Source organism: Bactrocera neohumeralis, chromosome 2 (genome assembly GCF_024586455.1).
Source record: "Bactrocera neohumeralis isolate Rockhampton chromosome 2, APGP_CSIRO_Bneo_wtdbg2-racon-allhic-juicebox.fasta_v2, whole genome shotgun sequence".
NCBI classification, from domain to species: Eukaryota; Metazoa; Arthropoda; class Insecta; order Diptera; family Tephritidae; genus Bactrocera; species Bactrocera neohumeralis.
The window spans coordinates 83,631,801-83,658,751 of record NC_065919.1 but is presented as its reverse complement, the minus strand read 5'-3'; the positions used below and the strand labels follow the sequence as shown (position 1 = coordinate 83,658,751).

Sequence of the window (26,951 nt, the reverse complement as noted above, 5' to 3'; positions counted from 1 at the left end):
GTCGGCAATGTAGTACGTTAACGTCATGGGTAAATGTCAATATCATATGTGATTTTTTGGTTATATTCTACGCGGTTATGGAATCAATCTGAATAATACATATAATAGTAGACCACAAAAATAACAAAAATATGCTTCGGACATTGTTTTCTGGAGGTAAATTTTTAAATATTTGGGAATAAATCAATATGTCAAAGTTATCTTTTAATTTTTCAGCCGTCCGTACGGTCACTCAACTAGCAAATCAAAACATCGCAATCGCCCCCATGAAGCGTGCACTTTCTTACCAAGTCTGTAACCCGTGGGCAACCACAAATTCCACTCTTCTTTCTAAACTACCATGCACAGTTTCAACAGATTTGTTAAAACCAGTTGTGCCAGTTTTCAGTGCACCTCAACAGCAAACGCGTTCGTTAACAAAATTCTCGCTTAATAAAGGGAAACGAAAATCCGTAAAGGCTGTACTTAAACGTTTTAAACGTCTCGATTGGGGAATTTGGGTACGCACTCACACAGGCCGAAATAAAAAATTGTTTAAGAAATCTCCCGAGCTGCGCAGAAGACTACGTCAACACATTTTCACAAATTCAACACAGAGTTACATGCTGGACAAAATGGTTACTAGTTTTTGGCGTCGTCCGAAATACTACATAGATGACCCGTACACCCCTTACCATAAAAGAGATGAATTCTTTGCCACAAAAAGTAAAACCTTTAAAGTTTAAAATACTTTTATGTAGAGATCTACATTATCATTAGTCCTATGCTTATATTGCCGGAATGTGGCCATTATATTACCTTTAAAGCATAAAATAAACATTTGAAACAAAAACATATTTTTCTTTAAAACCAAAACTACGTTTAATATATGTATGTATGTATCAAATTATACAATCGTTACAATTTATAAATGCTTTCCTTTATTTAGTTACAGTTTCAATAATTTTTTTAAATATAACAAAAAGTTAACAAATCACAAAAGTAAATTTTTAAATGCAGAACCATTTTACACTTATTTTCGAAACACTCTTTGCAAATTATCACTTCAAGAGTCTGCGACTACTTTGTTAACCATTTTACCCAAACATTGTATTTCAGTTTCAATAACATCACCAGGTTTCAAATACTCTGGTGGGTTTCGGTACATGCCAACACCCTTTGGTGTACCAGTTAGAATAAGATCACCTGGCTTCAGAGTGATACTCTGCGTTAATCTATGTATGACGTCATCAATTTTGAAAATCATATCGCCAGTGAAGTGGTTTTGCTTTTCGACACCATTGACAACTGTGCGGACATTTAGATCATATACGTCTTTGATAAGGCTTTTATGGACAATTGCTGGTCCTAAAGGAAGAAATGTGTCCATTGATTTTCCTATTAGGAATTGTCCTCCATTGCGTGACTTTTGCCAATCTCTAGCAGAAATGTCCTGAGCTATTGTGTATCCAAATACATAGTCCATCGCATTTTCCTTTGGCACCTTTCTGGCTTCCTTTCCAATGACCACAGCTAATTCAACTTCCCAATCAATTTTCTGAAAAATTATAAATAAATTTATTTAAATATATATAATTATTTTATGTTCAGTTTATTTAATTGGTAATAGAAATATTCATAAAAATAATTTCAATATCAGTTGGCGACTTATCAGAATAACTTATATCACAACACGAGATCAGTTACATATACATACATACATACAAATGTATATACATACGTACTTAACATTTTCCGTTGAGGACTTACCGTAGTGATTTTATGTGCGATAACGTCTCCAGTTGGACCTGTCAAAGCTGTGTTAAACTTGCTGAAAAAAATTGGCTCGCTGGGAGCAGGTTTGTTTTGCTCTTCGCAATGATCTTTATAATTCAATCCTATGCAAATGATCTTTTGTGGATTCACCACAGGTGGTAAAAGAATGTGCGCATCGGACATGTCTTCACTTGGGAGACCCTCTACCTTGCGTTGAACCTCTTCCATTGAAATACCTTGAGAGATAAATGAAACCATATCGTTGGAAATGCAAGCTCCACCGGATAATTCTACGAGCTTTGTTCCATCCTCAGACACTACTCCAAGCCGTCTACGGTTATCATTCTTACGCAAAAATTGTACGAAACGCATTTTCGGAATATTAGATCCACTAAGAATTAAAAAATAAAACTAAATTAAGAATTAAGCACCTCTCTCGTTGAACGAAAAATATGGTCTAAAAGATAACTTCGCAGATTAGACACACATCAGCTTTCTAAAAAATTTCTGCGGCTCACCTTGAACACTTCAGTCGAATGAATTGCAATGGAGAATTGCCACCGGCTACAAGTTTAGAGCAATTTTTATGCAGACGTAGAGCGACTCTTAAAGCCATCCGAAAGTATGATTTAGCACTTTAGTTAAGAATTTAGAACACCAAATTTTGCAATAATTACACCATGAATTTACTGATAATTTTATAGTTTTTTTTTTTTAATTTGTGTTAATTAATTTTTTTATTGTTATAAAAAGTTAAATCAAAAGTCAGTTATGTCATTTGATGCAGAATGATAACAGCTGATAGAAAATAAATATAAAGAGAGAGAGAAATTTATGATATTCACACTGGTGGCTAAATAATGTAAACAGGTCCATCGCAGCTTCGCACTGCATTGACGATTTGAATGTAATTTAATAGGAAAAATAATGCAACGTGTTGTTTTGTTTGCTTGAACGCAGAAAACGTAAATTATTGAGAAGGTCCAATACGAACAAATTGGTTCTCTGCTTTCAGATTTATATATATACATATGTAAATAACTTTGAAAGGCGACGGGAATATTTATATTGGCATCAAAAAGACAATTATTTGAAAATTTTATTTTGTGGGGTTGGATTTTTCTTCTTTCGTATTCAAATATTATCAAATGGCAATCACATTCCTTCCCAAACATCTGTTCGATTGCCAATTTGACAGTTTTTCTTTACTGTCAAATAGTGGAATGCTTCCACTGGAAGATCATAAATCGATTTGCTGATTGTTGGGTTCTCCAACTTTATTTTTGAACGGAGCGGAATTTAATATTTAACTGGGGTTTTTGTAACTGTTGACACTAAATAATATAAACATGGCATTGTTAGCAAGAACCTTTGGTCGCACGCTGATGCAGGTGAGTAGATCTTGGTGTATTTTGCAGCTGCCATGATTTATTACTACTTGACAGTTCTTACATAAACAGAATCGTCGTAGCGCGAATTTAGTGCAAATTTTGAGGTTACAAGCCTTAAATAAAATTCAACAAAATTATTAGGAACTTCTGGTATTTACATATTAATATTTTTTTAGGCGACAGCTGTCCGCTCCATTCATACAACTTCAGCGGTTAACCAAGTAAGAAATTATACTATATATAAGTTAGTTTTTGTTAGTTTTCATTGTACATCTAACAGGACTCTGGTGCTCTTGGCGGTAGCCGTGTGACATGCACATTGATTCCAGGCGATGGTGTCGGTCCGGAATTGGTCTATGCATTGCAGGAAGTCTTCAAGGTAATTATAAACATCATAAGGAATGTATACCTTATTTTTCAAACTATAAATACTTTTTAAGGCAACCAATGCACCAGTAGACTTCGAAAACTACTTTTTATCCGAGGTTAATCCAATTTTGAGTGCCAAATTGGAAGATGTGGTGGCTTCAATTCAGAAGAATAAAGTTTGTATTAAGGTAAGAGAGTAATTAAAATGCACACTCACAAATCACCACTAGCATTTATGTTTCATTGCAGGGTATTTTGGCCACTCCAGATTACAGCGTTGCTGGTGAACTTGAAACTTTGAATATGAAATTGCGTAGACAGTTGGATCTGTACGCCAACGTCGTGCACGTGCGCAGTTTACCCAATGTAAAAACCCGCCATCAGAGCATTGATACCGTTATTATCCGTGAGCAAACTGAAGGTGAATATTCGGCGCTTGAGCATGAATCTGTTCCCGGTATTGTTGAGTGCTTGAAAATCATCACCTCAAAGAAGTCCATGCGCATTGCCAAGTTCGCCTTCGACTATGCTACTAAGAATAACCGCAAGAAGGTTACTGCTGTGCACAAAGCCAACATTATGAAGTTGGGAGATGGTCTCTTCCTTAAATCTTGCGAGCAAATGGCAAAGCTTTACCCACGTATTCAATTTGAGAAAATGATTGTTGACAACACAACTATGCAAATGGTTCAACGACCAAACCAGGTGAGTACAACATTTCTGCGTTAACAAAAAAATATATATACATATATGTATCACCGTTTCTTTATTTTCAAGTTTGACGTTATGGTTACACCCAATCTCTATGGTAACATTCTCGACAATATCGGTTCTGGTCTTGTTGGTGGTGCCGGTGTCGTTGCTGGTGCCTCATATTCTGCAGAAACTGTCGTCTTTGAACCGGTAAATTGCACATATGTCATATATATAATCACCTCTTTTACTTAAATCACTTTTTTTACAGGGTGCAAGACACACTTTCGCCGAAGCTGTGGGCAAAAATGTTGCCAACCCAACTGCTATGCTTCTCTGTGGCGCGAAAATGTTGCGTCACGTCAATTTGCCAACATACAGCGAAATGATAACTAACGCTGTTAACAAAGTTCTAAAAGATGGCAAGGTACGGACCAAGGATTTGGGCGGCCAGTCGACAACACAAGACTATACACGTGCTGTCATAGCCAACATTCACTAAACAAAGCAACAGCTGTGAGCGACCAAACCAATCTAATAACAAAGCAAATTGAGTAAATTATTTTGGCTTAATACCAGACATAGTAAAATTAAAAGACGATCAGCCAACAAAAATGTCCAACGAGGGCTTCAAAACATCGTCAGATCATATTGTTGAGATTTTTTAAACAAAATTTTTAGCGTCCAATACTGTTTTATCTTTATTTCAAGTATTAATCTGGCGAATATGTACTTTAAAAACATTTTGTGTTATAGCCGTTGTATTATGAACTCGACGATATACATTTATTCTAATATACATATAATAGTTAAATTTTTGACCTCACTAGACAAACGTATGTAGATATCTAATATCGGCTAACAACTTGATTATTATATTTATTTGTTTTGTCATTATAATGCATTATTTACATTTTTACTTCTACCAAATTGCATGTAACGGAATATATCTTATTTAATTGAATCCCTAGCACAGTAAACTTTATTATGTACAATCATGCCATACAAATATGTCGCAAATGTTGCTTCTGTCCTGTCCTGACGATCTTACAAAATGTTGAGACAGAATAAAATCAATGATATTAATACAGGAATTTGAAAAGTGTATTATTTCACAGAAAACAAGAAAACATAACAGAGGGTTAAGACACAGAATACTTTAAAAAATCGATTTGATTCATTTCTTTACGATATCAAGGACGAGCAGATAAATTTGTCATTGTGCGATAATGAATTGTATTTCAAAATTTCAGTATATAATAGTTGAACGAGAAAATTTTGGTTGAAAGCAAAAATATAAAAAAATAACCGATAAGTTTTGCGTAAACAAAGGGCTCAGCTTAATGTTAAGTACCAACGCCGAAGCTAAACAAGCTTGTATTATCCGCTGGTGCATCGGGTACACTTAAAGTTTGAACGGAATCAGTCGTTTCTTCTAAATATCGTGTTAGATTGGAAATGCTAATGAAAAAACTGCCAGCATACAGACCGCAATGCTGTATTACTCCGTTGGCGGTGGCCGCGGAGCACATGTGCTTCTTTCCGGAGCTACGCTCACAATATTCCAAGCTGCTGGAACGCTACCAATGTATGGTAACCAAAAATAAGCGCATTTGGGCTCTTGCTGAGCCAAGACGTCAAACGGGCAAATATTTGACGCCTTGCTTTTGCCCAGAGATTGGTAATCGTAAGGTGGAGATTGTGCGGGATGATATGCCTTCCCGTACGCGGACAGAACAGTTAGCTTTTCCACCTGTGATGTAAGTGTTTGCGTCGCTCCTTTAATTTTACAATTGCATAAACCATAATGACACCTCACAGCCGACTTATGCAACTGAAAGAACGTGACTCCTTTAAGAGTTTCAGCAACCAACGTAAATCCACTGTGAATCGCATGTTACGTAAGAGTATGTTATCCTTGTATAGCCGCTTGTCGAACAAGCAACCTCCCACTAAAAAGTAAGTTGTAGAAAGTAATTAACATATGCATGTACATAAGTATGTGTATGGTTTATACGCCCAGTTTTGATTAAAACTTAAATTTTTGCGCAGAGAAAAACCGAAGAAGCTCACTGACGCTGAAGAGACGCTCAGGCAGGAACGATTGAAGAAGCTTGCCAAACCACGAGTTGATATTAACAAAGAGGAAGAGAAGAAGGAAAAGGCAGCTAAGCTGGAAAAGCTAGAAAAAGCGAAGCAACAAAAGATACCGAAGGTACTGACTTAAATTGTGATGTTACATCTTTCTTGGAAGATATTTTCGAAATGATACACCTATTTCAAAATACGTGTCGATTTTCATAGGGTTACGGATTTATGGTTAAACCCAAGGGTGCAGGCTCGGCTCTGCGACGTTTCAAAAATTTGTCGAAACCAAGACAATACGAAAGCGATGAACCCAAAGAATGGGTGTTAACCAACAATATGAAATATTACACGCCCTCCGATCGAATTTTAAAAATATCCAAACCGCGTATGTACGAAGTATTTGATCCAGAGGAGGTATACCGCGTGAAGGAAACGGCGCTCAACTACAGAGGTTTGTTTACATAATTTGGGAATACATATCTAAGTATATAAAAAAATAAATAATATGAAACATAAACTTTGAAAAGAAAGTTAAAAAAAAAAAACAAGAAAAAACATTAACTTTGGTTGCATCGAAGCTATAATACCTTTCACAAACACAAAGCATCCATACAAGAACTTGGTTTTGATTGCAGTTTGCATGGCAGCTACATGCTATAGTAGTCCGATCTGAACAATTTGTTGGAAGATTATACAATTGCTCTGAACAATAATCCACACGAAATTTCGTGAAGATATCTCGTCAAATACAAAAAAATACATACAAGCACAGGATTTTGATCGTACAGTTTGTATGGTAGCTATACATATGCTGTAGTGGTTCGATAAAGGTGTTATCAGGGTATAATAAATCACGCTAGATAATTATAGTTATTCTGGAACGCTTATACCTAAGATAAAGTTTAAAATAATCACAGCAACAGTTGCATAAGCAATATTTAACGTCTGTGGAGACATTTTAAATAAATTTGAATTCATTTCTTACAGCTACGCAACGCATTAGGGAATTGGCTTCGCCGCCTGTTTATCAGCACAAACCGGAAGTCAAAGAAGCGCCGTTCAAAACAAGTCCAAATGCATTAAAGGCAAAGACGTCGCAAAGGATAGTGGAGCTGGCGGCACCAAAGGATTACTTTGACAAGCATACCCGCGCCAATCCATATAAAGTATCACCAAATGCGCTTCGTGCTAGAATTACACCGCGTCTGAGGGAGTTGGCCAAGCCGAAGACGTACATGCTTTAGTGTTCGGCCTTATCGGCATTATTTATTTTACTTGAAAGTGCAAATTATGTATGTGTTTTATTTAAATTTTAAGTTTATGTTTTTATTAAATAAATATGTAGTTGTAGGTTAAATGCGAGTTCTTATTCCAAATGATGCAGCTTGGTAGTGGGCTATTGTATTTTGCATCGGTCATGATTGATTTGAAATACAGTGTCCAACCGCCAAATATTACTTTGGAATTTGATCTCTGCATTGGGCAATCGATAGTTAAAGCATATTTGCAATCTCTAATTTGAGTATAAGTATTTGACTTTCATTTCACTTGAGTCAGTTTTCCACCTTATTGATTATTTTTGGCTTTTCTAAATCTAGAATTTCGGAATTATTGTTTCAAAATACAACCATATGAAATTGTTTTGATAAATATTGAAATTCGAAACGAAATTTATTGTGTAGAAAAAAAATTAAAAAAAGGGAAAAATGCATAAAGTTTCAAGGAGTTCCAAATGTTGTCCAACATTTGACCATCTGCCCGAAAATATAAGTTGTTTTCTACCGGACATATATAAGAGTTGGCATCGGTTAGTGGAACGCCACAAGCATATGTTTACGAAACGTAAACGTTTACTCAAAATCGCTCAACACAATCGGCCCATCAAAGGTCGTTTCATACCCCAATGTCCATGTAAATATAAAAAACCCATAGAGTTTGTTCGGGATGTGCGCATACGAACACGCACAGAGCAATTAGCTTTACCAGCAGTGCGGTAAGTCAATAAATCACAATCTAAGCACATCGAAAAATTTGGTTATTATATTCTTTTGTTTTAACAGAAAACTACTTTTATTTAAAGAAACGGTTAAGGACTTGTTTGAACCTCTGCGCATATTGGGCATAAATCGCTTAATTCGTCTGAGCCTACTGTCTGTATATAGTCGCCTGACTAACATACAACCGCCACAGAAAAAGTAAAATATTTTTTCTGATCGAAAAAGAAATGTTTAAATGTATGTATGTATGTATATTAACATTTTTACAGAGTACCAATACATAAATGGGATGAGGCTGAATGGAAAAAGCACATAAAATATCTGAAAAAATTGGCGAAACCCAAAAAAGAGCCAAAGCAACCAAAATTGGTAATTATAAATTCAAATTAAAAGTGACAAATTAAAAAAAATTATAATAAATTAAAAAAAAAAAAAATAATAAATTAAAAAAAAAAATAATAATAAAAAAAAAAAAAATAAAAAAAAAAAAAAAAATAATAAAAAAAAAAAAAAAAAAAAAAAAAAAAAAAAAAAATAAAAAAAATTAAAAAAAAAATAAAAATTAAAAAAAAATAAAAACTAAAAAAAAAAATAAAAAACTTAAAAATAAATAATAAAAAAAATAAATTAATGAAATTAATCTAAGCCCTCTATTTATTGCATAGCCTGTCCAAAGGATGAAACTCGATAAGATGACCCGATTCAACGCACTTGCTCTACCCAAGACGCATGAAGAACCGACTAAAGAGCCTTGGGCACTAACACCAGCCATGAAGACTTATGAGGCATCGGAAAATATAAAGAAAATGGCACTACCAACAGCGCATGATGACTCCGCAATGATTCAAAGCTTGCCAGTACCTATTAACCCTACTGCTTTAACTTACAAAGGTAATTTAACAATTTTGCTTTCACATCTTACATATGTACATAAATAAATATATATTCAATATTTTCCTAACTTTTAGCCACAAAACGCACCAAGGAGTTAGCTACAGCACGCGAGAAAGGAGTGGGAGAATCGGATCTAAAGGAGAATCCATTCTCTATATCGCCGAATGCACTTAAGGCACGTCCCACGGCACGCATCAAAGAGTTGGCTGAGCCAAAGGAGTACGAAAATACACATATACGTGAAAATCCATTCGCAATTTCTCCCGCCGCGCTTAAAGCCAAAGCATCGCCACGGATTATTGAACTGGCAAAACCCAAGGGCAGTTAATATTATGTTTCTTTGTTATTTAAAATTTCCCGTTAAATGTAAATTAGTTGTGATTGTATTTACACTTTTTTTTATAAAAATGCATGATACAATATTGTCAAATAAAAAAGCCTAATATCCATACTTGTCATTCAATTCTGTATAGCCATCACCACTTTGATTAGGTGGCGGCACCCACTTGGCATACTTCTCGTTGGATTCGTGCTCCTCGAGCTCTTCCATATCAATTTCTTGTCGCTTTTGACGTTGTCTTTGACGCTGTCTTCGCTTTTTTCTAGTAATTTCCGCTTCTGTAGCATCTTCTGTATGGGTGCATTCTGCTGAAGATGATTTTGTATCAATTGGTTTCGTAGGCATTTCAGCTGGCACATCATCTTCCTTATCACCTTTGGTTATAGGGATGACTGCGGGGCCGTAGAGCTTTTTAGTACATTCTGATGATTGCGATGCTTCAATAATTTCCGTTTCCACAGCTTCTTGTTTACTTTCCTGTCCTTCTTTAGAAGCAGCTGTTTCTATCGAAGAAGATTTAGCTACGCCATTATTTGTTGGTAAACTGATTTCATTATCCTCCTCTACTTCTTCTTCATCAGAAGCCAAATTTGTGTGATTGGCTTTTTCGCTCTTATTAGTTGTAACCATCTTGGCAATCTTAAATTTACTAAACTGATTGCGTTTTCCAATCATGGGCAGCTGTCTCTTCGTACTTGAGTCAGCCGTCGGCGTTTCGCTGGGCTTATTTAAATGGAAATCTATTGGTTTAGCTAATTTTATTAATCTTTGCACTTTTTGCTTTTCGACATTAAGCCGTTGTTGTTCCAACTGCAAATAAAGAAATGTAAATTATTATTTTCCTTACGGTGAATATGTTAAGTAGACGACTTACCCGTAATCTTCGTATTTCGGTCTTATCCAGGTTAGATACGTCATCGGTTAAGTTTTCCATAAAGTGATCGAGATCTTCGCTGTTATTCGACTGAGAAGCCTTTAGACGTCGTTGTGTTTCTTGATAACGCGCTATATCATCGGCAACTCGTTGTAGTTCCATTACTATTTCAGAATCCTTCTTTAGCTGAAATTAAAAAATATATTAATATATTTAGTCCTTCTTTCTGTTACAAACAAAATGTTTTTTCTTACCAAATCTTCGTATGTTAAGGCGACATTAGTTGTAGGATTTGATTTTCGCAACTTTTTCCGTTCAATATCACCTGTTCTGTCAAGAAAATCGTCATCGTCAGAATCTGCTTGTGATTTCACTTTTCTCTTTAAAGGTTCTGAATGAAGAACAGAAAATAGCGTTAATATTTTATGTTACAATAATGGATTTATTTAACATTTTCACCTTGATTTGATTGACGTAGAACACCGTGTCGGTCCAGAATCCGGCAAGCTTCCAAAGCACATTGCACAACACACTCCTTTTTGCGACCTTTATGCACAACCTCAGCTATGATGGGGCGGCCATATGCATCATCCAGTGGTAATTCTACGCGACAAACAAACGATCCGACAGACATTTCATCGCACTTATATTCTAATTGCAGCCCTTCACGTTCAAAATAGCCCCGAAGAGTTTTCTTAGGATCATCGAGAAATAATTCTTCATTGTTTGTGCTTGCAAATGGATTATGTGATAAGTCAGTTTCCTCATCTGCATCTTCTCCCATACCCCAATTGATTCCCTCATTTCGTTCCCGCTCTTCTGCTTCCGCCGCTTTCCGAATCGCATCAGCTTCAGCGGCAGCTTGTTTTTGTTTTTGTTGTTCACGTAATTCTGTTACAGTTAAATCTGACTCTGGTTCCGCATCTTCTTCCGGGCCTTGTAAAATATAAGATCTTGTGCTGGCACCCAAACGTAACATATGACCAACACGCATGCGTATGAAAACCTGAGGTGGTATACGTTGCTTATTTAAGAATGTGCCATGCGTACTCTTTAGATCATATATATACCAACCCTCTGGTGGATCTGCACTAGTATTATTTTCTTCCGAATCAGATGGTAACTGTTGCTTTTTGGGGCGATACTGAAGAATCGCATGAAAACGTGAAATCGTGGGATGCGCCAATTCGAGATCGTTTGCCGGTGGCGCTAATCGTCCAAACTTCCAAACTGCTTGCTTTTGTAAATTATCGATTTCACTTATTATTTGACCCGATTTTAAAACTTCAAATTTATAGTTGGTAGTTTCGGGTGGCGGCTCAGACCATGGTGGCACTTTGTAAGGGCAAACTTGATTTGGCGTATTGGCACTAGGCGCTTTTGAAATTTCTTTTACTTTATCATTTTCCGCAACTTTAACATCGTTTGGTTGCGCTTCTGGAGGTTTTTCCACTTTGCCGGACGGGTTTGTTGGCATAAGCGGAACTTTGAATTCGTCCATAATTTGTACTGTGTTATGGGTTTTACTATACTTATGACTGAAGCACAAGGATTTGTTAGACTAAAATTACAATATATATTGTGTTATTTGAACTGATTTATTATTATTGAAACTTTTATTGAAATGCAATAAACATTTAATGTAAAATCACAAACTTAAACGTTTAAATGCCAAAAAGCAGCTGTTCATGCGGAAGAGGTTTGACGTAAATAATGATGCCAGTTGGATTATTTTTTTAATGTTGTTTGTATAAATTAAAAAAAAAAATAATTGAACAAATAAAATTAAAGTAATGAGATATAATACTAACCTAACAAAAAATATAGTGGAGATGTAATCAAATTATATAAAGTATATGAAAAATTAAATAATTAAAAAAAATGTATAGAAAAACAGAAAAACAACACCAACAACATTGTGGCGATATTTTAGATAAAATTGTTCAAGTAAAACTAAGCTAAAACAAAATTTGATACAATAGTATATAAATGTGTTATAAGTAATATTTAATATTCCAAATGCACTTTACATTGTATTAACTATACTATTGTTCAATTCTCAACCTGTCGTAAAGCATCGTAAAATCGTAAAATTATAAAAAAACAAGTGTAAAAATTTATAATTTTACGATTTTACGATGCTTTACATGTATATACATATACATATGTGTATATGTATACGTGTACAATTCTCACCACATTACCCCTCCTTGGTTTCAAAACAATTTTGCGCTTCCATTACGACTCCTACATCAATGTGCTGCCCCTAGTTTTCCAGCCACTCAAATTTCCCCGACTACTTCCAGAAATGAATCAAGCACTCTGTCACAAATACACACTAAAATTGCACGGCACGATTAAATACCTTCACAGGAAGTCTTCCAGGCTTTGACAATCAGTTACCGAATTGCCACCGAAACGTTAGCACCGACTTAGGCGCCGGTTTGTGATGACTGCAGCAAAAATAAAATAATTACAACAATAATATAATAACTAAAAATAAAAAAATAATAATTTAATTAATAAAAGAAGCGACGTACGAATTGTAAACAGCATCTACCGGAAGGAAAAGACTTGCTTTCAAGGTTATTGAAAGTCGTCTGAAGTATACGTTCAGGCGCACTTTTCTTTTCGCGCACACCTATTCGCCAGTCAATTAGTGTGTCCAGTCAAGGTGGACGCTGAAAAGAAAGTTATATATTTTAAGGCGCTCTACCGTGTGTTCACATAGTAGTAGTAGTGCGTGTGGATTGTGTATGCCGCCAACGGTTTTCGTTTGCGATCATTGCTTCGGCTGAGCATGAATATACTTTACGTGCAACATCTAAGATCTTAAACTGTAACCGAATGTTACATAACTTGTGAGAATAACGGAAAATAACTTGTATTTGTTTTCAATCAAACGAAATAGCAAATACCGTATTTGATGCGAGCGTTTTGTGAATCGACAATCGTTCGAGCACATGTGCGGGTTACATTTTAAAACGAGAAATAGTCCGTCTCAAAAGACGTCCCTACGCTGGGGCGATAGTTGCAATTTTCATTAACAAAAAAATACAAAAATATTTGTGCTCGCAATTTATTGATATAAATATAATCTAAAAATATAAATTGGTAATTAAATGCATGCTTGAAGCATATAAAAAAAAGTACATAAATATTTAAGTAACTAAAAGTAAATACAAAAAAAAATATTCTAAATCAATTGGAAACAGTATCTACACTAAAACTGATTCTGTAAGGTGTGTACACTTTTTTGAAATATACTTTATTTATTTTATCAACGGAAATTTCCATTTATTGCATAATTTTGTGATTACAACGCAAATTCCGTCGAACCAGTTGTTATCTACAGGCGCAATGTAAATCATTAATCAAAGTCAAACAATACGAAAGCACTTCTTTCCCTTATTCCAACCACATAATTTTGTCCTTTCTTGTTGTTGTTAATTCCAATGCTTTAGAAAGAATGAGCGCTTTCTCTGAATTTGCTGCCGCTCACAATCAACTCAGCAATTCACCGTTGTCACTTTCCAATCAAATAGCATCGCCTAAAAGTATGCTTCGAGAAATGTAATTGTGCGTAACTAAGCTGTGTGTGTGCTGCTCCAAGTTCCAGTCAAAACATTTGTGAATGAATTTATTTGTTTAATCTGACCTGCGTATACCGTTACTCAATAACTTTTTGTGTTGTGTTATTACAACGGTAAATTTCAATATAAAGTTTGTCGTCGATCCTTCGGCTGCTCTACTACAGGCAATGCAGGTAGCTTTTCATGCATATTTTCGGCCTCTGCGCTAATCAGAAAATGGCAAGGCTTTGATGCTTAAATTCACACTTTGAACTTATACCAACAATTTTCAAAGTATAATGAATATTTTTTATTAGAATTTTTTCGAATTTTTGAAAATGATCTCTTAAGCCAGTTGTCTGCTAGAACATTTCCCTTTCATACATACGATGAAATTACTAAATAACTTATAATTAATTTTTGACAATATTTTTTCGATACTTTTTTTGTTTAAATATTTTTTAATTAGTGAAATTAGTTTTTCTTAATAAAAAATAAAATATAAAAAATTCATATTAGTATTTTTTAATTTTCATTATTATTAGCATTAATTTATTTTCATGTTTATCTACTTTGCGTTCTAAATAACTACAATGAGTATTTACTATTTACATGCTCCTCACTTAACTAGTGTTCCTTTGGCCCGAATATGTCCATGAAAACTAAATAATAGAAAATTGAAACTAAGCTTGGACAAGGTCATCACTCGAATCACACGGAAATTAAAAACACATTTTTGATTGAAACAATAATCTGGAGATAATACACGCCCCAACATGATTAATATCGCTGGTGTGGTGAGCATCGTGCTCTTCTATCTGCTAATTCTGGTCGTGGGCATATGGGCGGGACGTAAGAAGGCGGCCGGCAATGATTCCGAGGAGGAGGTGATGCTGGCGGGACGCTCAATTGGTCTTTTCGTAGGCATATTCACAATGACCGGTGAGTAAGCGTGTGTGCGTTGTGCATGTGTTGGAGGTCAATTGCTGCGGTGACGTCTAATCACCCAGAAATTTTAAATACCACAATGACATTGAAATAATGCACTCGCTTTCTTTTTGCTGCGCAGCAACTTGGGTGGGTGGTGGCTACATAAACGGCACGGCAGAGGCCATCTACACATCCGGTCTGGTGTGGTGTCAGGCGCCATTTGGTTATGCCTTAAGCTTGGTTTTCGGTAAGTGTGACCCCGTGCAAGTGCCAAAGCACCTCGAGTGTAAGATTATAATTTTTCTTATTGCTCTTGTAATGTCTAATTTTAGGTGGCATTTTCTTTGCAAATCCCATGCGTAAGCAAGGTTACATAACCATGTTGGATCCGCTGCAGGACTCTTTTGGTGAACGCATGGGTGGTTTGCTCTTTCTGCCGGCCCTCTGTGGCGAGGTATTCTGGGCTGCTGGCATTTTAGCCGCTTTGGGTGTGTTTGTATTTTATGCTTTATGTGTCAGTAATTTAATCCTTTCTAATTGTACGGTGTAATTCTCATAGGCGCTACGCTGTCTGTAATCATTGACATGGACCACCGCACTTCGGTGATACTCTCCTCGTGTATTGCCATTTTCTACACGCTTTTCGGCGGCTTATATTCCGTCGCTTATACCGATGTCATACAACTATTTTGCATCTTCATCGGTTTGTGGATGTGTATACCGTTCGCTTGGGCCAATGATCATGTGAAGAGTTTGTCCTCAATGGAGGTGGACTGGATGGGGCACGTAGAACCGGTGAAACAATGGTTCTACATAGATTATGGACTGCTATTGATCTTCGGTGGCATCCCGTGGCAGGTGTATTTTCAGCGCGTGTTATCAAGCAAGACAGCTGGTCGCGCTCAATTGTTGTCGTATGTTGCGGCAGCTGGTTGCATCCTCATGGCAATACCGCCGGTACTCATTGGCGCCATTGCCAAAGCAACAGGTAAACGGAAGTTTATTGCATTTCAATAAAAAATATTAAAAACTTACTAATTTTCTAACGTTTACTTTTCAAGCATGGAATGAAACCGAATATACCGGCCCCTATCCACTAACCGTTGAGCAGACTAGCATGATATTACCTATGGTACTACAATACCTTACACCCGACTTTGTATCATTCTTTGGTCTTGGCGCCGTTTCGGCAGCTGTCATGTCCTCGGCGGATTCGTCGGTGCTCTCGGCTGCATCCATGTTTGCGCGCAATGTTTACAAATTAATTTTCCGTCAAAAAGCTTCCGAGATGGAGATTATTTGGGTGATGCGTGTGGCCATAATAATCGTGGGCATACTTTCAACTATAATGGCACTTACGATTCCCTCCATTTATGGACTTTGGTAAGTGCGACGCCTGATTTAAAATATTTAAATAGTTTATTTATATTTTACACCCATTGCAGGTCCATGTGCTCGGATTTGGTGTATGTCATTTTGTTCCCACAACTTTTGATGGTCGTGCACTTTAAAAAGCACTGTAATACTTACGGCAGCTTAGCTGCCTACATTGTGGCGCTCTTTATTCGTTTGTCGGGTGGTGAGGCAATGCTTGGTCTGGCGCCACTAATACATTTTCCCGGCTATGACGAGGAGACACAAACCCAGTTATTCCCCTTCCGCACCATGGCCATGTTAATGAGTCTGATCACGCTGATAGGTGTTTCTTGGTGGACAAAGTATGTATCCAGCGTTTAGTTGGTGAGAAATTATGTAAAATCTATTTTTACTCTTAACTTTTAGGATGATGTTTGAATCGGGTAAACTTCCACCGAATTACGACTATTTTCGTTGTGTAGTGAATATTCCTGAAGATGTACAAAGAGTGGGAGAGCCTTCAGAAGCTGGAGAGCAGGTAAGTTTTGAAAACATCTCGAAAAGTTTAAGCAGAAAGATTGACCGAGGAAAAAGGCCTATGGCGCCTTGAATTGGTTCATGACTCTTTCTTTTTATGACAAAAGTGTGATCCAAGAAAAGAAGAAACTTCAAAGCCAAAATTCTATATATTTTATATAATCAAAACATAACTTTGCTACAAACAAAAACAAAATGGGAAAAGTTGAACCACTTTTAGCACTTTACTTTAAAAATAATCTATCTTCACCTGTTTGTTATACCTGAATAAGGTGTATTTGCTTCAAAGTTTTTAGTATCCAGAAAAAACGTCGGATCAGCGTCACGAGCTGAGTCGATTTAGCAATGTCCGTCTTTATATACGTGAACTAGTCACTCAGTTTTTGAGATATCGTTCTGAAATTTTGTACACATCCTTTCCTCGCCAAGTAGCTGATCATTTATCGAAATCGCCGCTATCGTACCAATATAAAATATAGCTGACATACAAACTTACCGATTCAAATCAAGTCCTTGCATGGACAACGCGGCTAGGTCTCAGATGATCTATCCCTTAAGTTAAAATTTCAATCACTCGTTCGAGCGTTTCGACAGATAATCATGTGTTGTTTTACTCTAAGGTCTGAATCGAAGCGGGATTGTCCGCATAGACTTTAGACTTTACATATCCCCCGAGGAAAAAGCCTAACAGTGTGATATCAAACTTCTCTTTTTGGCCAATCGACCGGCCCAAAACGTGAAATTATCAGCTGACCGAAGTAAATCCATTGATTAATGTGATCTGTAGAAAGTGGCGCCATCTTGTTGAATGTCGCCGAGATCACGAGCTTCAATATCAGCCATCAAATAGTCGGTTATCATGGCGTGATAACGGTTGCCATTGACGGTTATGTTCTCAACGACATCATTTTTAAAGAAATATGGATCGATGATTCCACGGCTCACAAACCACACCAAACCGTTGTATTTTTCTAGATAAAATGGCAGCTCTTGAATCTCTTCAGGTTGTTCTTTGTCCCAAAGGCGGTAATTTTGCTTGTTTCCATACCCATTGAGCCATTATGGGCCTCATCGCTGAACAAAATTTGGCTCGAAATTGTCGGATCTGCTTGGAACTTTTCAAGAGCTGTATTTTGTACGCTTTCATTTTAATAATCGACGTAAGATGGGCCAAGTCGTTCCATACGTCTGTCTGAGTTGCTTCGAACGGTACCGAATCGACGCTGCAAGGTATTCGTGTACACTCTCAGCTACCTGGTGGACGTCCTGAAAAGACCCATAATTTTTCATTACTAATAAATTCAGAATTTCTAACCTTCAAAATCGAATTATGAAAATTTTTAATTTCTGTACATTTTTCTTACTCACTTTATACTCTTTGCAGCTTTCTGTTATGGCTGGTCCATTGGCACGTTCCTATGGTGCAGCCACAATGGCTGGCAAGGATGAGCGTAACGGACGTATTAATCCGGCGCTCGAGTCCGACGATGATTTACCCGTAGCCGAGGCGAAACGTATGAATCAGCAGACAGCGCAGGCGCAGGTGCAGAAAATGTTGAGCAAGGCGACGGGTAAAGGTGGCGGCAGCGCAAGTGACTGCGGAGGCGGAGGTGGAGTCGGCTGTGATGTGGGCATGGGTCTCAATTTAAGCGGACAAGGTATGGCTGTGCCAACTGCTGAGCATGATAATACTGCCTTCTAAGCACATGTTCAAATACACACATAAACACACACATACAAATACATAACGTGCATAAATACTTATAACATTGAATTTAATTATTTAAAAAGTAAAATTAGAAATTTGAAATAATGGAAAAAATGCCTGAAAAGTCAGAAACGAAAATTCGCTAACATCTTAAATGATTTAAAAAAAAATAAAAAAAAACAAAATTAACATGCAGAATTTAGCAAAAGTGCTCATGAAACACACACACACATACAAACATGACTTTAAATGCAAATATATTTGGTAACGACTTAGAGGAATGCTTGCCAAGCAGTTGGATAATGCAATCTGAAGGCAATTAATAACTAAGCTTATGAAACAAACATATCAACGCAGCAAAATGCGTAAGGAAGAAGAAGAAACGTAAACTAATTATACAAAACCAATATACATATATATACATACATATATTAACTGCTGTTACAAACTATTTTTGTGTAGTGTTGCCAGTGTTAACAGCTTGTGCTTTTTGTTTTTTGTTCAATGTGTTTTTCAGCTAACAAGTACTTAAAGAATAATGCGTATTGTAAAAACTTTTAAAGTAATGCAATGTTAAACATTCTATTTGAAATTAGCATTAGGCAGTATGATCTTAAAAAGTAACTATAATTATCTATATATGTTCGTTTGTTCTATGTATGTATGTATTATGTGCTTGCTGGCAACGGATTCTAATCTATAGCAGTTCATAAGAGAGAACTTTGCACAGAAAACGCAGTAGTGACATTTGTTGTTGTTGGCTTAAATATTGATTACCACACACTAAGTATATGTAATGTTAGTTTTTCTGCGTCATTAATTGTTGAAATTTGCATTTTAGTAACTAAAACTGTTAAATCTTAAGAATATACAAAGAGCTCAGGTGCCGTGAATACGTGTGTCTATAAATGAATAGTTTTAAAATAAGTTTAATTAATATTTTCTAATTAAATTAATTTAATTTTTTTGATTTTTATTTTTTAAAATAATTTAATACTATAAATTAACTATTTATTTCAACAAATATATTTACATTGCTTCATTGCTTCAGTTGGTAAATTTTTTATTTCGAATAACTTGAATAATCATAGCTAAACTTCTTCGTTAAAATTACTTCAATATGCCATACATAACTATAGACCAGGGTAGACGCGAAAGCTTCAGACCTGTGAGAATACTCTCCGGACTATGACAGATGAATCTTGATGTCTCCTATCGGAAATCTGTATAGTGAGGCCCGTATGCACTCAGTTAAGGAGCATAATGAACTCCTCTCCAGGCAGTTCTGGTTGAGATGCTTTCGCAGAAATCACCCTTGCAATCACCTGCTTTGAGCGGAACCGCCACCTAGAAACATCAGAAGGTCATTCCGCAACTATGTCGACGACGTGAGACAATACTTCGACTAGACTTCGGACGCAACAAACTTACGACATTCACAGTGGAGCCATCACCTTCACCGACTCCCTTCCAGTAAATGGTGTTCTCGGAGTCAAACCACCCATTGCAGACGAACAACTCGAGTTGCCGCGAGAAACGAGAGTGACCCTTGATCAGCTTTGTTCTAGATACTGCAGCAGGTTTAACTCCTACTTATCCAGAATAGACCTCGACATATCCAAAATATGTATGTTCTGTGTGCAATGAGTCTCTTCATGATACTGGCCACCTCTTTGCATACCCCACCAACCTCACTCATCCCTGTGGTCCGACCCCGTCGAAAGAGCATGTTTCTTGGGCCTTCCGTTGGATGACGTCGACGGCAACTTAGCTAATCCTTACCATCCTAATGAGGACTAAGTAGCCGCTAAAACAACAACAACATAGACCACGGTAGATAATTTTTGAAAATAATAACATCGTGTTAGGATGAAACCCATCGGAAACGAAAAATCAAATAACAGACATTATAGGAAAATCTAGAGAGAGGGAAGGGGGGTGGCTAAATTTCAAAGGGTTAAAACTAGTCCTATAGAAAAAAGTTGTACGGCAATGTTGTAGGTAATGAAAAGGTCTATAACTTTTGTACAAAGAGTTTTTCGACATAGCCTCAAAATTTATGTGAAAAATTCAAATAACAAATTTGTACTTCCTATTTTTGTCTTATACAAAAAATTGTTTCCTTCACGAAATTTACTGGAAACTTGCCTTTTTATGTCGCAATTTTTTACTTTGAAATATTTATTTTTTCTCTTTATATTGACATCTTTATATTGATAGCGAAAAAACCATATTTTCAATCAAAAAATCTCAAATCAAGATATCAAATTTTTTTTCTACATTCAAACAAAAAATGTAACTTAATTAATATTAATATTTTTAAGTTTTTTTAAAAGCCTGAAAATATATTTTACAGTAAAATTTGATATTTTTTCGTAGTTGCGAAAATCTTTTCGTATTTTGTCAATAAATGTCGTTGCCGCCGTATATCTCCAGTGCTACCAATCACATTATGTCATACTATATAGTGTTTGAACGATTTTGACCTTCATTTAACTATAATAATTAAATTCGGCGAAGTTGAAAAAAGTTACGGCTGTTCAAAAATGAATGGAAATAATGGAGAAATCCGTTATATTTAGACAAGTTTGTATGAAAAAGGGAAGAATGTCACGCAAGCCACCAATGAAATTTGTGAAGTTTACAAAGACGATGCTGTATCAAATCGTGTAGCACAACAATGGTTCGCTCGCATCCGTTCTATCGACCTATCTTTGAAAAGGTCGATGAAATTATGAGAAAGATTGACCAGGACCGTCACGCAAAAAGCAGCCATGACACCGCTAAGGAACTTAACATTCTTCATCAAACGGTTTTGAACCATTTAAAAAAGGCTGGCTACAAACATAAGCTCGATGTTTGTGTACCACATGAATTGTCTGTGAAAAATTTAATGGACCGAATTAGAATCTTTGCTGAAACGAAATGAAATGGAACCATTTCTGAAGCAAATGGTAGCAGGAGACGAAAAGTGGATCAAATGCAACAATAATGTGCGAAAAAGATCGTGGTCAAAGGGTGGTGAAGCTCAACGAATGGTTGCAAAGCCAGGATTGACGCCTATAAAGGTTATGCTGAGTGTTTGGTGGGATTGGAAAGGAATCATCCACTATGAGTTATTCCAGCCTGGTCGAACGATTGACTCTACATTTTACTGTCAACAACTGATGAGATTGAAGTAAGCAATAGAAAAAAAAAACGGCCAGAACTGTTCAACAGAAAGGGCTTCGTCTTCCGCCAGGACAACGCTAGACCACACACATCTTTGATGATTCGGCAAGAGCTTGGCTGGGAAGTCTTGATACATTCACCATATAGCCCTGACTTTGCATCATCGGTCTACCATTTGTTTCGGTCAATGCAGAACTCTCTTAGTGGGGTAAAGTTGGCTTCAAGAGTAGCCTGTGAGAATTACTTCTCGCAGTTTTTCGCCGAGAAATCAGAAAACTTTTACACTGATGGAATAATGTCTATGGCAAAAAGTGGTCAACCAAAATGGTATATATTTGGTTCATTAAAGTTCATTATAAATATAAAAAGAATAAGTTTAAGTTTGAATCGAAATACGAAAAGACTTTTTCGACTACTCAATATTTTATAAAATCTCATCATAGTTCGACACTTTTTGGTTCATTTAATTGCTTTTAGTTTTAGTGTTTATGTAAGAAATATGTAAATCTTTGCCTTTTTATTTCAGCTTTTAACTTGGAAAGTATTTTTTTTATTTCTTACTCCACTTTTTAATAAAAAAAAATATTTTCTCAATTTTTATACGAAGAAATTTGGAATTCAAAGTTTTGTTTTTATTTTCAATTTTTACAATTAAGCCAAAAAAATATTTTTAATTAACAAAATTTAATCCCAAAATCGGAATTAAAAATTGGAAAATTCTATTTTTAATTCAAATTTGTTTAATTAAAAATTTTACTTTTCTGGTTGTCAGTGAATACATTTTTTTATATAAAGGCCGCTTTGAAGAATTCTCTTATTAGACATCGAATCTTTAGGTACAAAACGATTTATGCTATTATTTCGACCTTTTTATTCGATTAAATATTTATTTTTAAAAATTTTCATGATATAAATAAATTAAAATTAATAGCAAAATAAGATATTTTTTTCAGTAAAACGGAATTAAAAATTAATATATGTATTACAATTAAAAAAGAAAGAATGCGAAGGTTACTTTAAAATAAAACAAATTGAAAAAAAAAATCTCTGTTATTCTAACTTATTAAGTGACTCATTCAGTTTGATTAAAACAAACGAAGATAAACCGTTATTTCGCAACGTTCTAGTATTCTCAATTTATAAGTATGTGCACAATTTACATTTTTAATTTTTCAAAACAAAGAAGATGCATGAAAAAGCTAGTTTTGAGCGCCAGATGCAAATTGTTAAGCAATACATTATTTGTAACTGTATACATATCAGCAAAAGCATAAAAAATATATATATTATTGTACTTGTAGTGTGTATGTTCGCTATTGTTGCACTGCAAGTGAGATGCAAAACTCTGTCATGTGACCTTCCATTATTTGAAACGCTCTTCTACATACATACAAATATAGTTATATAAATATGTATGTATGAGAAACGCTTTTAGGTAGCAAACGTTGGTTTGCTGTTAAAAATTGAAGAAAAATTAAGGAATTTAAACATAATTAGGAATAATTCAGAAAAATATTAAAGCATTAACATCTGAGTGTTAATGTTGATTAGGATGTGTTAGCTGGAATACACTTAAGAAATATATATAGTACATATCTATATTAAACGAATGCATTAGCTAAAGCTGAAGATTTGAGTTGGATCAAGATGTTGACACAATTAGTTGAAGAAAAGTACTTGAAAGTTAGCTACAAATTGGAAACGCATACATATCATTTTAATGTAAGTTGTGAGATGAAATATATATATATAATAAGATACATATAAATAAAAATATTAGAAATTATAATATTAATATTGATAAAACGCATCCGTTCATAAATGTTAAAATGTATTCACTTTCCCAACAACAAACACTTATTACCATTAAGGATTGTTTTCTCCGAGGAATAAGAATTGTTGTAGTATTGTGTTTGAGGCTTGATAAAATAGGCTGTGGCTGAGAAAGGCTTTTCTAACTATTAAACCATTTTTGAATTTAAGGAAATAGACCTCATACTCAATCAATTCAATAGTCGAGATCATATTGTGTGACCATACCTTCCAAGTAGTTTGAGTTATACTCAATAGGACCCTATATATTTCAGGTAATTTTCAGAAAATACAGTTAAGATGCCAATAATGGATCACACTGCTTTAGATGGAAAGGCTTTGCTAACTATTAAACCATTTTTGAATTGAAGGAAAGAGACCTGATACGCCAACAATTCAATAGTCGAGATCATATTGTGTGCCCATACCCTCCAAGTAGTTTGAGCTATACTCAATAGGACTCTATATATTTCAGGTAATTTTCCAGAAATACATTTAGGATGCCGTTAAGGAATCACACAGCTTGAGAGTAGGCTAGATGACACAAACTTCGGCACAATACATACAAAATTTTTAGGCTGCTTCACTCCATATTCCAGGTAAAGGTGACATTCTGCGCTTTAGACATTTTTTAAGGGTTTCACAGCATGCTTAAGGATTTCGTGTTAACTACTTTATCGATTTGATGATTAATATATTTTTGAGTTTAGTGAAATATGTAAATCTAGTTATAGAAAAATATATACCACACATATCCATAGTATGCCTGCGATTCACAAAAAGTAAAGACTATAAAATTATTTGGACGGCCATAGCTTCATAATATTATATACATATAAAACTAACTAGAGAAATTATAAATATATAGTTGAAATATAGAAAAAATATATTAAAATATTTTAACTGATAGCGAATACCCCTCCATTGTCTGCCCCATATAATCACATATGTACTAGAAACGCATACATATCAATTATTGAAGAAAATAAAAAAAAAACTATTGATCGTTATTTACTGTTATCGGTTTACTTGTACAAACCTAAAATTACTTACAAGGAAGTATACAAAAGAGCATATAAGTGGGTGAGTTGTGCGCCCCACATACGTCTATATGTAATTATAAGTATTAACAAATGAGAAATCAAACTACTAGCTGACTACATATGATTCTAGGTAAGAACAAGCATTATTACTCGCACATATGTAAGAACAAAAATGAAAAATAAAAAATAAAAATATTTATTATAACCTAAGAGTGTTTGTATATACACACACATATATATATAGCAGCAAGGATTTCATAGTTCTAATATATAATAAATATACACATAAGTACATACATACATATACATGAAATGTAAAAACACACTAAGTTGTAAACGACCGCAAGAGATGTTGACTGCTTTTTTGAAATGTAAACATAAGAAATACAAAAATGTATGTGGCGACCTTAAAGTTAAAAAATACAAAGAAACACAAATCGAACTATGATAAAATATTTATTCTTTATATATATATGTATGTCCCACGTTTAATGAGAGTTGCTCGGTATTTTATTCTAAAATTTACGAAAACAAAAGTTATACTTTCGTCGAGTTTGTTGGCATTTTATCCCATTTTAATAAAAAAAAAACAAACTATTTCATAACAACTATTATAAACTAAAACAGTATACAAGTTAATATTGCAAATCTGAATGTGTTTTTTAATATTAAAATCCTACGTTAATCATCCGTTACAATGTTGAAAATAAAAGATTTTAAGCATTTAAAGTTCTTAGTACGCAGTGTGATTGTTTGGTGCAAGTTTGATGAGCAATTAGTATGAGCATCAGCTGATGTGAATGATGTAAATGAGAAATTCTTTACAAGTTTTAGGTTATGTTAGGTTCCTTATTTATTTTACTTGTTTATTTTTAACTATTTTAACGTTATAATAGTTGTTTTGCTGTTATTACAAAATACACTTACGCAAAGTTATAGGAAAGGATGATTATTTTTGTATTTAAATTTCGTTAATGGAAAATAATTTTTGTTTTAAGGACTTATATACAGTTAGAAGGCCGAAAAGAAGCGAATTTTCCACAGTTTTTTCTAAGAAAAATTTTTAATTTATTTATCCAAAATTTTGTAAACATATTCTGGCATTTTTTTTACTGTATTTTAAGACTTAGTAGCAGTAAAAATATTTATTTGGAAAGAAACTACAGCTGATCTCCGAAATCTCTTTTCAAAAAAGACGTTTTGCTGTTACCACTATATCTCTGAACTGGATACTCTGAAATTAAGGGGTTAGGTGGGTTTCAGAGGTACAAAAAAGGTATTTTTACGATATTTTTTTTAATATAAAAATCATATATTTCAAAAATATATGTAGGTCAAAGGTACATATTTGAACAATGTCTCCTGAAATTTTGATATAAAAATATTAAAAATTTCTAAAAATATATAGAGGAGGGGCATTTTTGGATCTGACTGCAATGAAATTTTTGACCGTTTGTGGAAATTTTGGAATTTGTTTTGCAATGTCTTTGCAACACTTATTTTCAGAGTTAAAGAAAATCGCAAAATTCGCTGAAAAACTGGAAATTTACACGATTAAATGACATAGCACAGACAAATGACTGTAAGACAATCGACTAACGGAATAAACGTGAATAAGGGGAGAACAGATTAAACCGTAAGGCATTCATTTTCTCCGAACTTCAATAAGGCTACAAGCTGATTTACTACTTCAAAGATATGACATAGATTTGAAATACTGTCAAAACGTGCGCTGGAGTGTTCCGTTGATTAGTTAACTTTATTATTATTATTATTTTCACTTACGTTACTTTCAATGTTTTATTCAAATTTCAATATTCAATAATTTTAAAACACCTAATTTCTATGTACTGATTTTATTGCCATTAATTCATTAAAATTTTTATTTTCGACTAAGCTGAAAAGCCATATAACTATAAATGTGTCGATTTTGAGAATGCAACAACGTTTTATGATAATCATTTTTATATAAGTATTAGCCCGTCACTCAGTTTTGAGTTGAATGATGAGAAAGCGCATGAATGCAAACTAAAAACCACCAATATTTACTTAAAGTTTATATTAAATTTCTATAAGTTATTATTCTAAATATAACCGCATATTAGTTCCTAAAACAGTAATAAACTTTTTTATTGAAGTTGCAGATTTTGGCGAATTTTGACCATTTGCTTACAAAATTAATTTCAATTTAACAAAAAATAGACAAAGATGAGCGCTACTTTAATAATACAAAAAAGTTAGAACATTCAATTAGTATATTTGTGTTACACGATAAGGAGTAAATATGAACACATATCAATGTTTAAATATATAGAGAATACACGAAACCACGAAATATTATGGTTTAATTATTATACACTTACATATGTATGTATATCAAAATACAGCAGAGTGTACTAAATAAACGATAAAAACTATAAA

At 34.6% G+C, this 26,951-nt stretch overlaps 7 protein-coding genes across 9 annotated transcripts; 5 read left to right on the top strand and 2 right to left on the bottom strand.

Annotated features, from left to right (window-relative positions):
* Nucleotides 1-8: 8 nt before the first annotated feature.
* LOC126765354 (39S ribosomal protein L35, mitochondrial) lies at nucleotides 9-832 on the top strand. The gene is made up of 2 exons (XM_050483083.1): nucleotides 9-156; nucleotides 217-832. The coding sequence occupies exons 1-2, from the start codon at nucleotides 132-134 to the stop codon at nucleotides 723-725; spliced, it is 534 nt and encodes a 177-aa protein (XP_050339040.1). The 5' UTR covers nucleotides 9-131; the 3' UTR covers nucleotides 726-832.
* A 65-nt stretch (nucleotides 833-897) lies between these two features.
* On the bottom strand, nucleotides 898-2,541 carry LOC126765290 (fumarylacetoacetate hydrolase domain-containing protein 2). 2 transcript variants are annotated; one of them, XM_050483007.1, is made up of 3 exons: nucleotides 2,274-2,541; nucleotides 1,750-2,146; nucleotides 898-1,537 (listed from the first exon to the last, which is right to left on the bottom strand). In XM_050483007.1, the coding sequence occupies exons 1-3, from the start codon at nucleotides 2,369-2,371 to the stop codon at nucleotides 1,046-1,048; spliced, it is 987 nt and encodes a 328-aa protein (XP_050338964.1). In that variant the 5' UTR covers nucleotides 2,372-2,541; the 3' UTR covers nucleotides 898-1,045. The 2 variants fall into 2 exon arrangements, with proteins under 2 accessions (XP_050338964.1, XP_050338971.1); XM_050483014.1 differs by having other exon boundaries at nucleotides 1,750-2,212; nucleotides 2,274-2,366.
* Nucleotides 2,542-2,980: 439 nt separating this feature from the next.
* LOC126765262 (isocitrate dehydrogenase [NAD] subunit beta, mitochondrial) lies at nucleotides 2,981-5,302 on the top strand. The gene is made up of 7 exons (XM_050482967.1): nucleotides 2,981-3,146; nucleotides 3,323-3,367; nucleotides 3,427-3,525; nucleotides 3,587-3,703; nucleotides 3,765-4,220; nucleotides 4,293-4,418; nucleotides 4,480-5,302. The coding sequence occupies exons 1-7, from the start codon at nucleotides 3,105-3,107 to the stop codon at nucleotides 4,708-4,710; spliced, it is 1,116 nt and encodes a 371-aa protein (XP_050338924.1). The 5' UTR covers nucleotides 2,981-3,104; the 3' UTR covers nucleotides 4,711-5,302.
* An 86-nt stretch (nucleotides 5,303-5,388) lies between these two features.
* On the top strand, nucleotides 5,389-7,794 carry LOC126765268 (uncharacterized). Its single transcript, XM_050482974.1, has 5 exons — nucleotides 5,389-5,968; nucleotides 6,030-6,167; nucleotides 6,261-6,423; nucleotides 6,513-6,747; nucleotides 7,284-7,794. Exons 1-5 carry the CDS (start codon nucleotides 5,667-5,669, stop codon nucleotides 7,538-7,540), a joined length of 1,095 nt encoding a protein of 364 aa, XP_050338931.1. The 5' UTR covers nucleotides 5,389-5,666; the 3' UTR covers nucleotides 7,541-7,794.
* A 130-nt stretch (nucleotides 7,795-7,924) lies between these two features.
* Nucleotides 7,925-9,638, top strand: LOC126765280 (uncharacterized). Its single transcript, XM_050482998.1, has 5 exons — nucleotides 7,925-8,289; nucleotides 8,357-8,491; nucleotides 8,563-8,662; nucleotides 8,959-9,184; nucleotides 9,262-9,638. The coding sequence occupies exons 1-5, from the start codon at nucleotides 8,003-8,005 to the stop codon at nucleotides 9,513-9,515; spliced, it is 1,002 nt and encodes a 333-aa protein (XP_050338955.1). The 5' UTR covers nucleotides 7,925-8,002; the 3' UTR covers nucleotides 9,516-9,638.
* On the bottom strand, nucleotides 9,548-11,970 carry LOC126765231 (kanadaptin). 2 transcript variants are annotated; one of them, XM_050482914.1, is made up of 5 exons: nucleotides 11,476-11,655; nucleotides 10,861-11,407; nucleotides 10,656-10,792; nucleotides 10,402-10,587; nucleotides 9,548-10,337 (listed from the first exon to the last, which is right to left on the bottom strand). In XM_050482914.1, the coding sequence occupies exons 1-5, from the start codon at nucleotides 11,557-11,559 to the stop codon at nucleotides 9,627-9,629; spliced, it is 1,665 nt and encodes a 554-aa protein (XP_050338871.1). In that variant the 5' UTR covers nucleotides 11,560-11,655; the 3' UTR covers nucleotides 9,548-9,626. The 2 variants fall into 2 exon arrangements, with proteins under 2 accessions (XP_050338871.1, XP_050338863.1); XM_050482906.1 differs by having other exon boundaries at nucleotides 10,861-11,970.
* Nucleotides 11,971-12,820: 850 nt separating this feature from the next.
* Nucleotides 12,821-26,951, top strand: LOC126765247 (high-affinity choline transporter 1). The gene is made up of 9 exons (XM_050482940.1): nucleotides 12,821-13,643; nucleotides 14,605-14,915; nucleotides 15,043-15,150; nucleotides 15,236-15,391; nucleotides 15,463-15,891; nucleotides 15,965-16,286; nucleotides 16,349-16,621; nucleotides 16,686-16,797; nucleotides 18,181-26,951. Exons 2-9 carry the CDS (start codon nucleotides 14,750-14,752, stop codon nucleotides 18,496-18,498), a joined length of 1,884 nt encoding a protein of 627 aa, XP_050338897.1. The 5' UTR covers nucleotides 12,821-13,643; nucleotides 14,605-14,749; the 3' UTR covers nucleotides 18,499-26,951.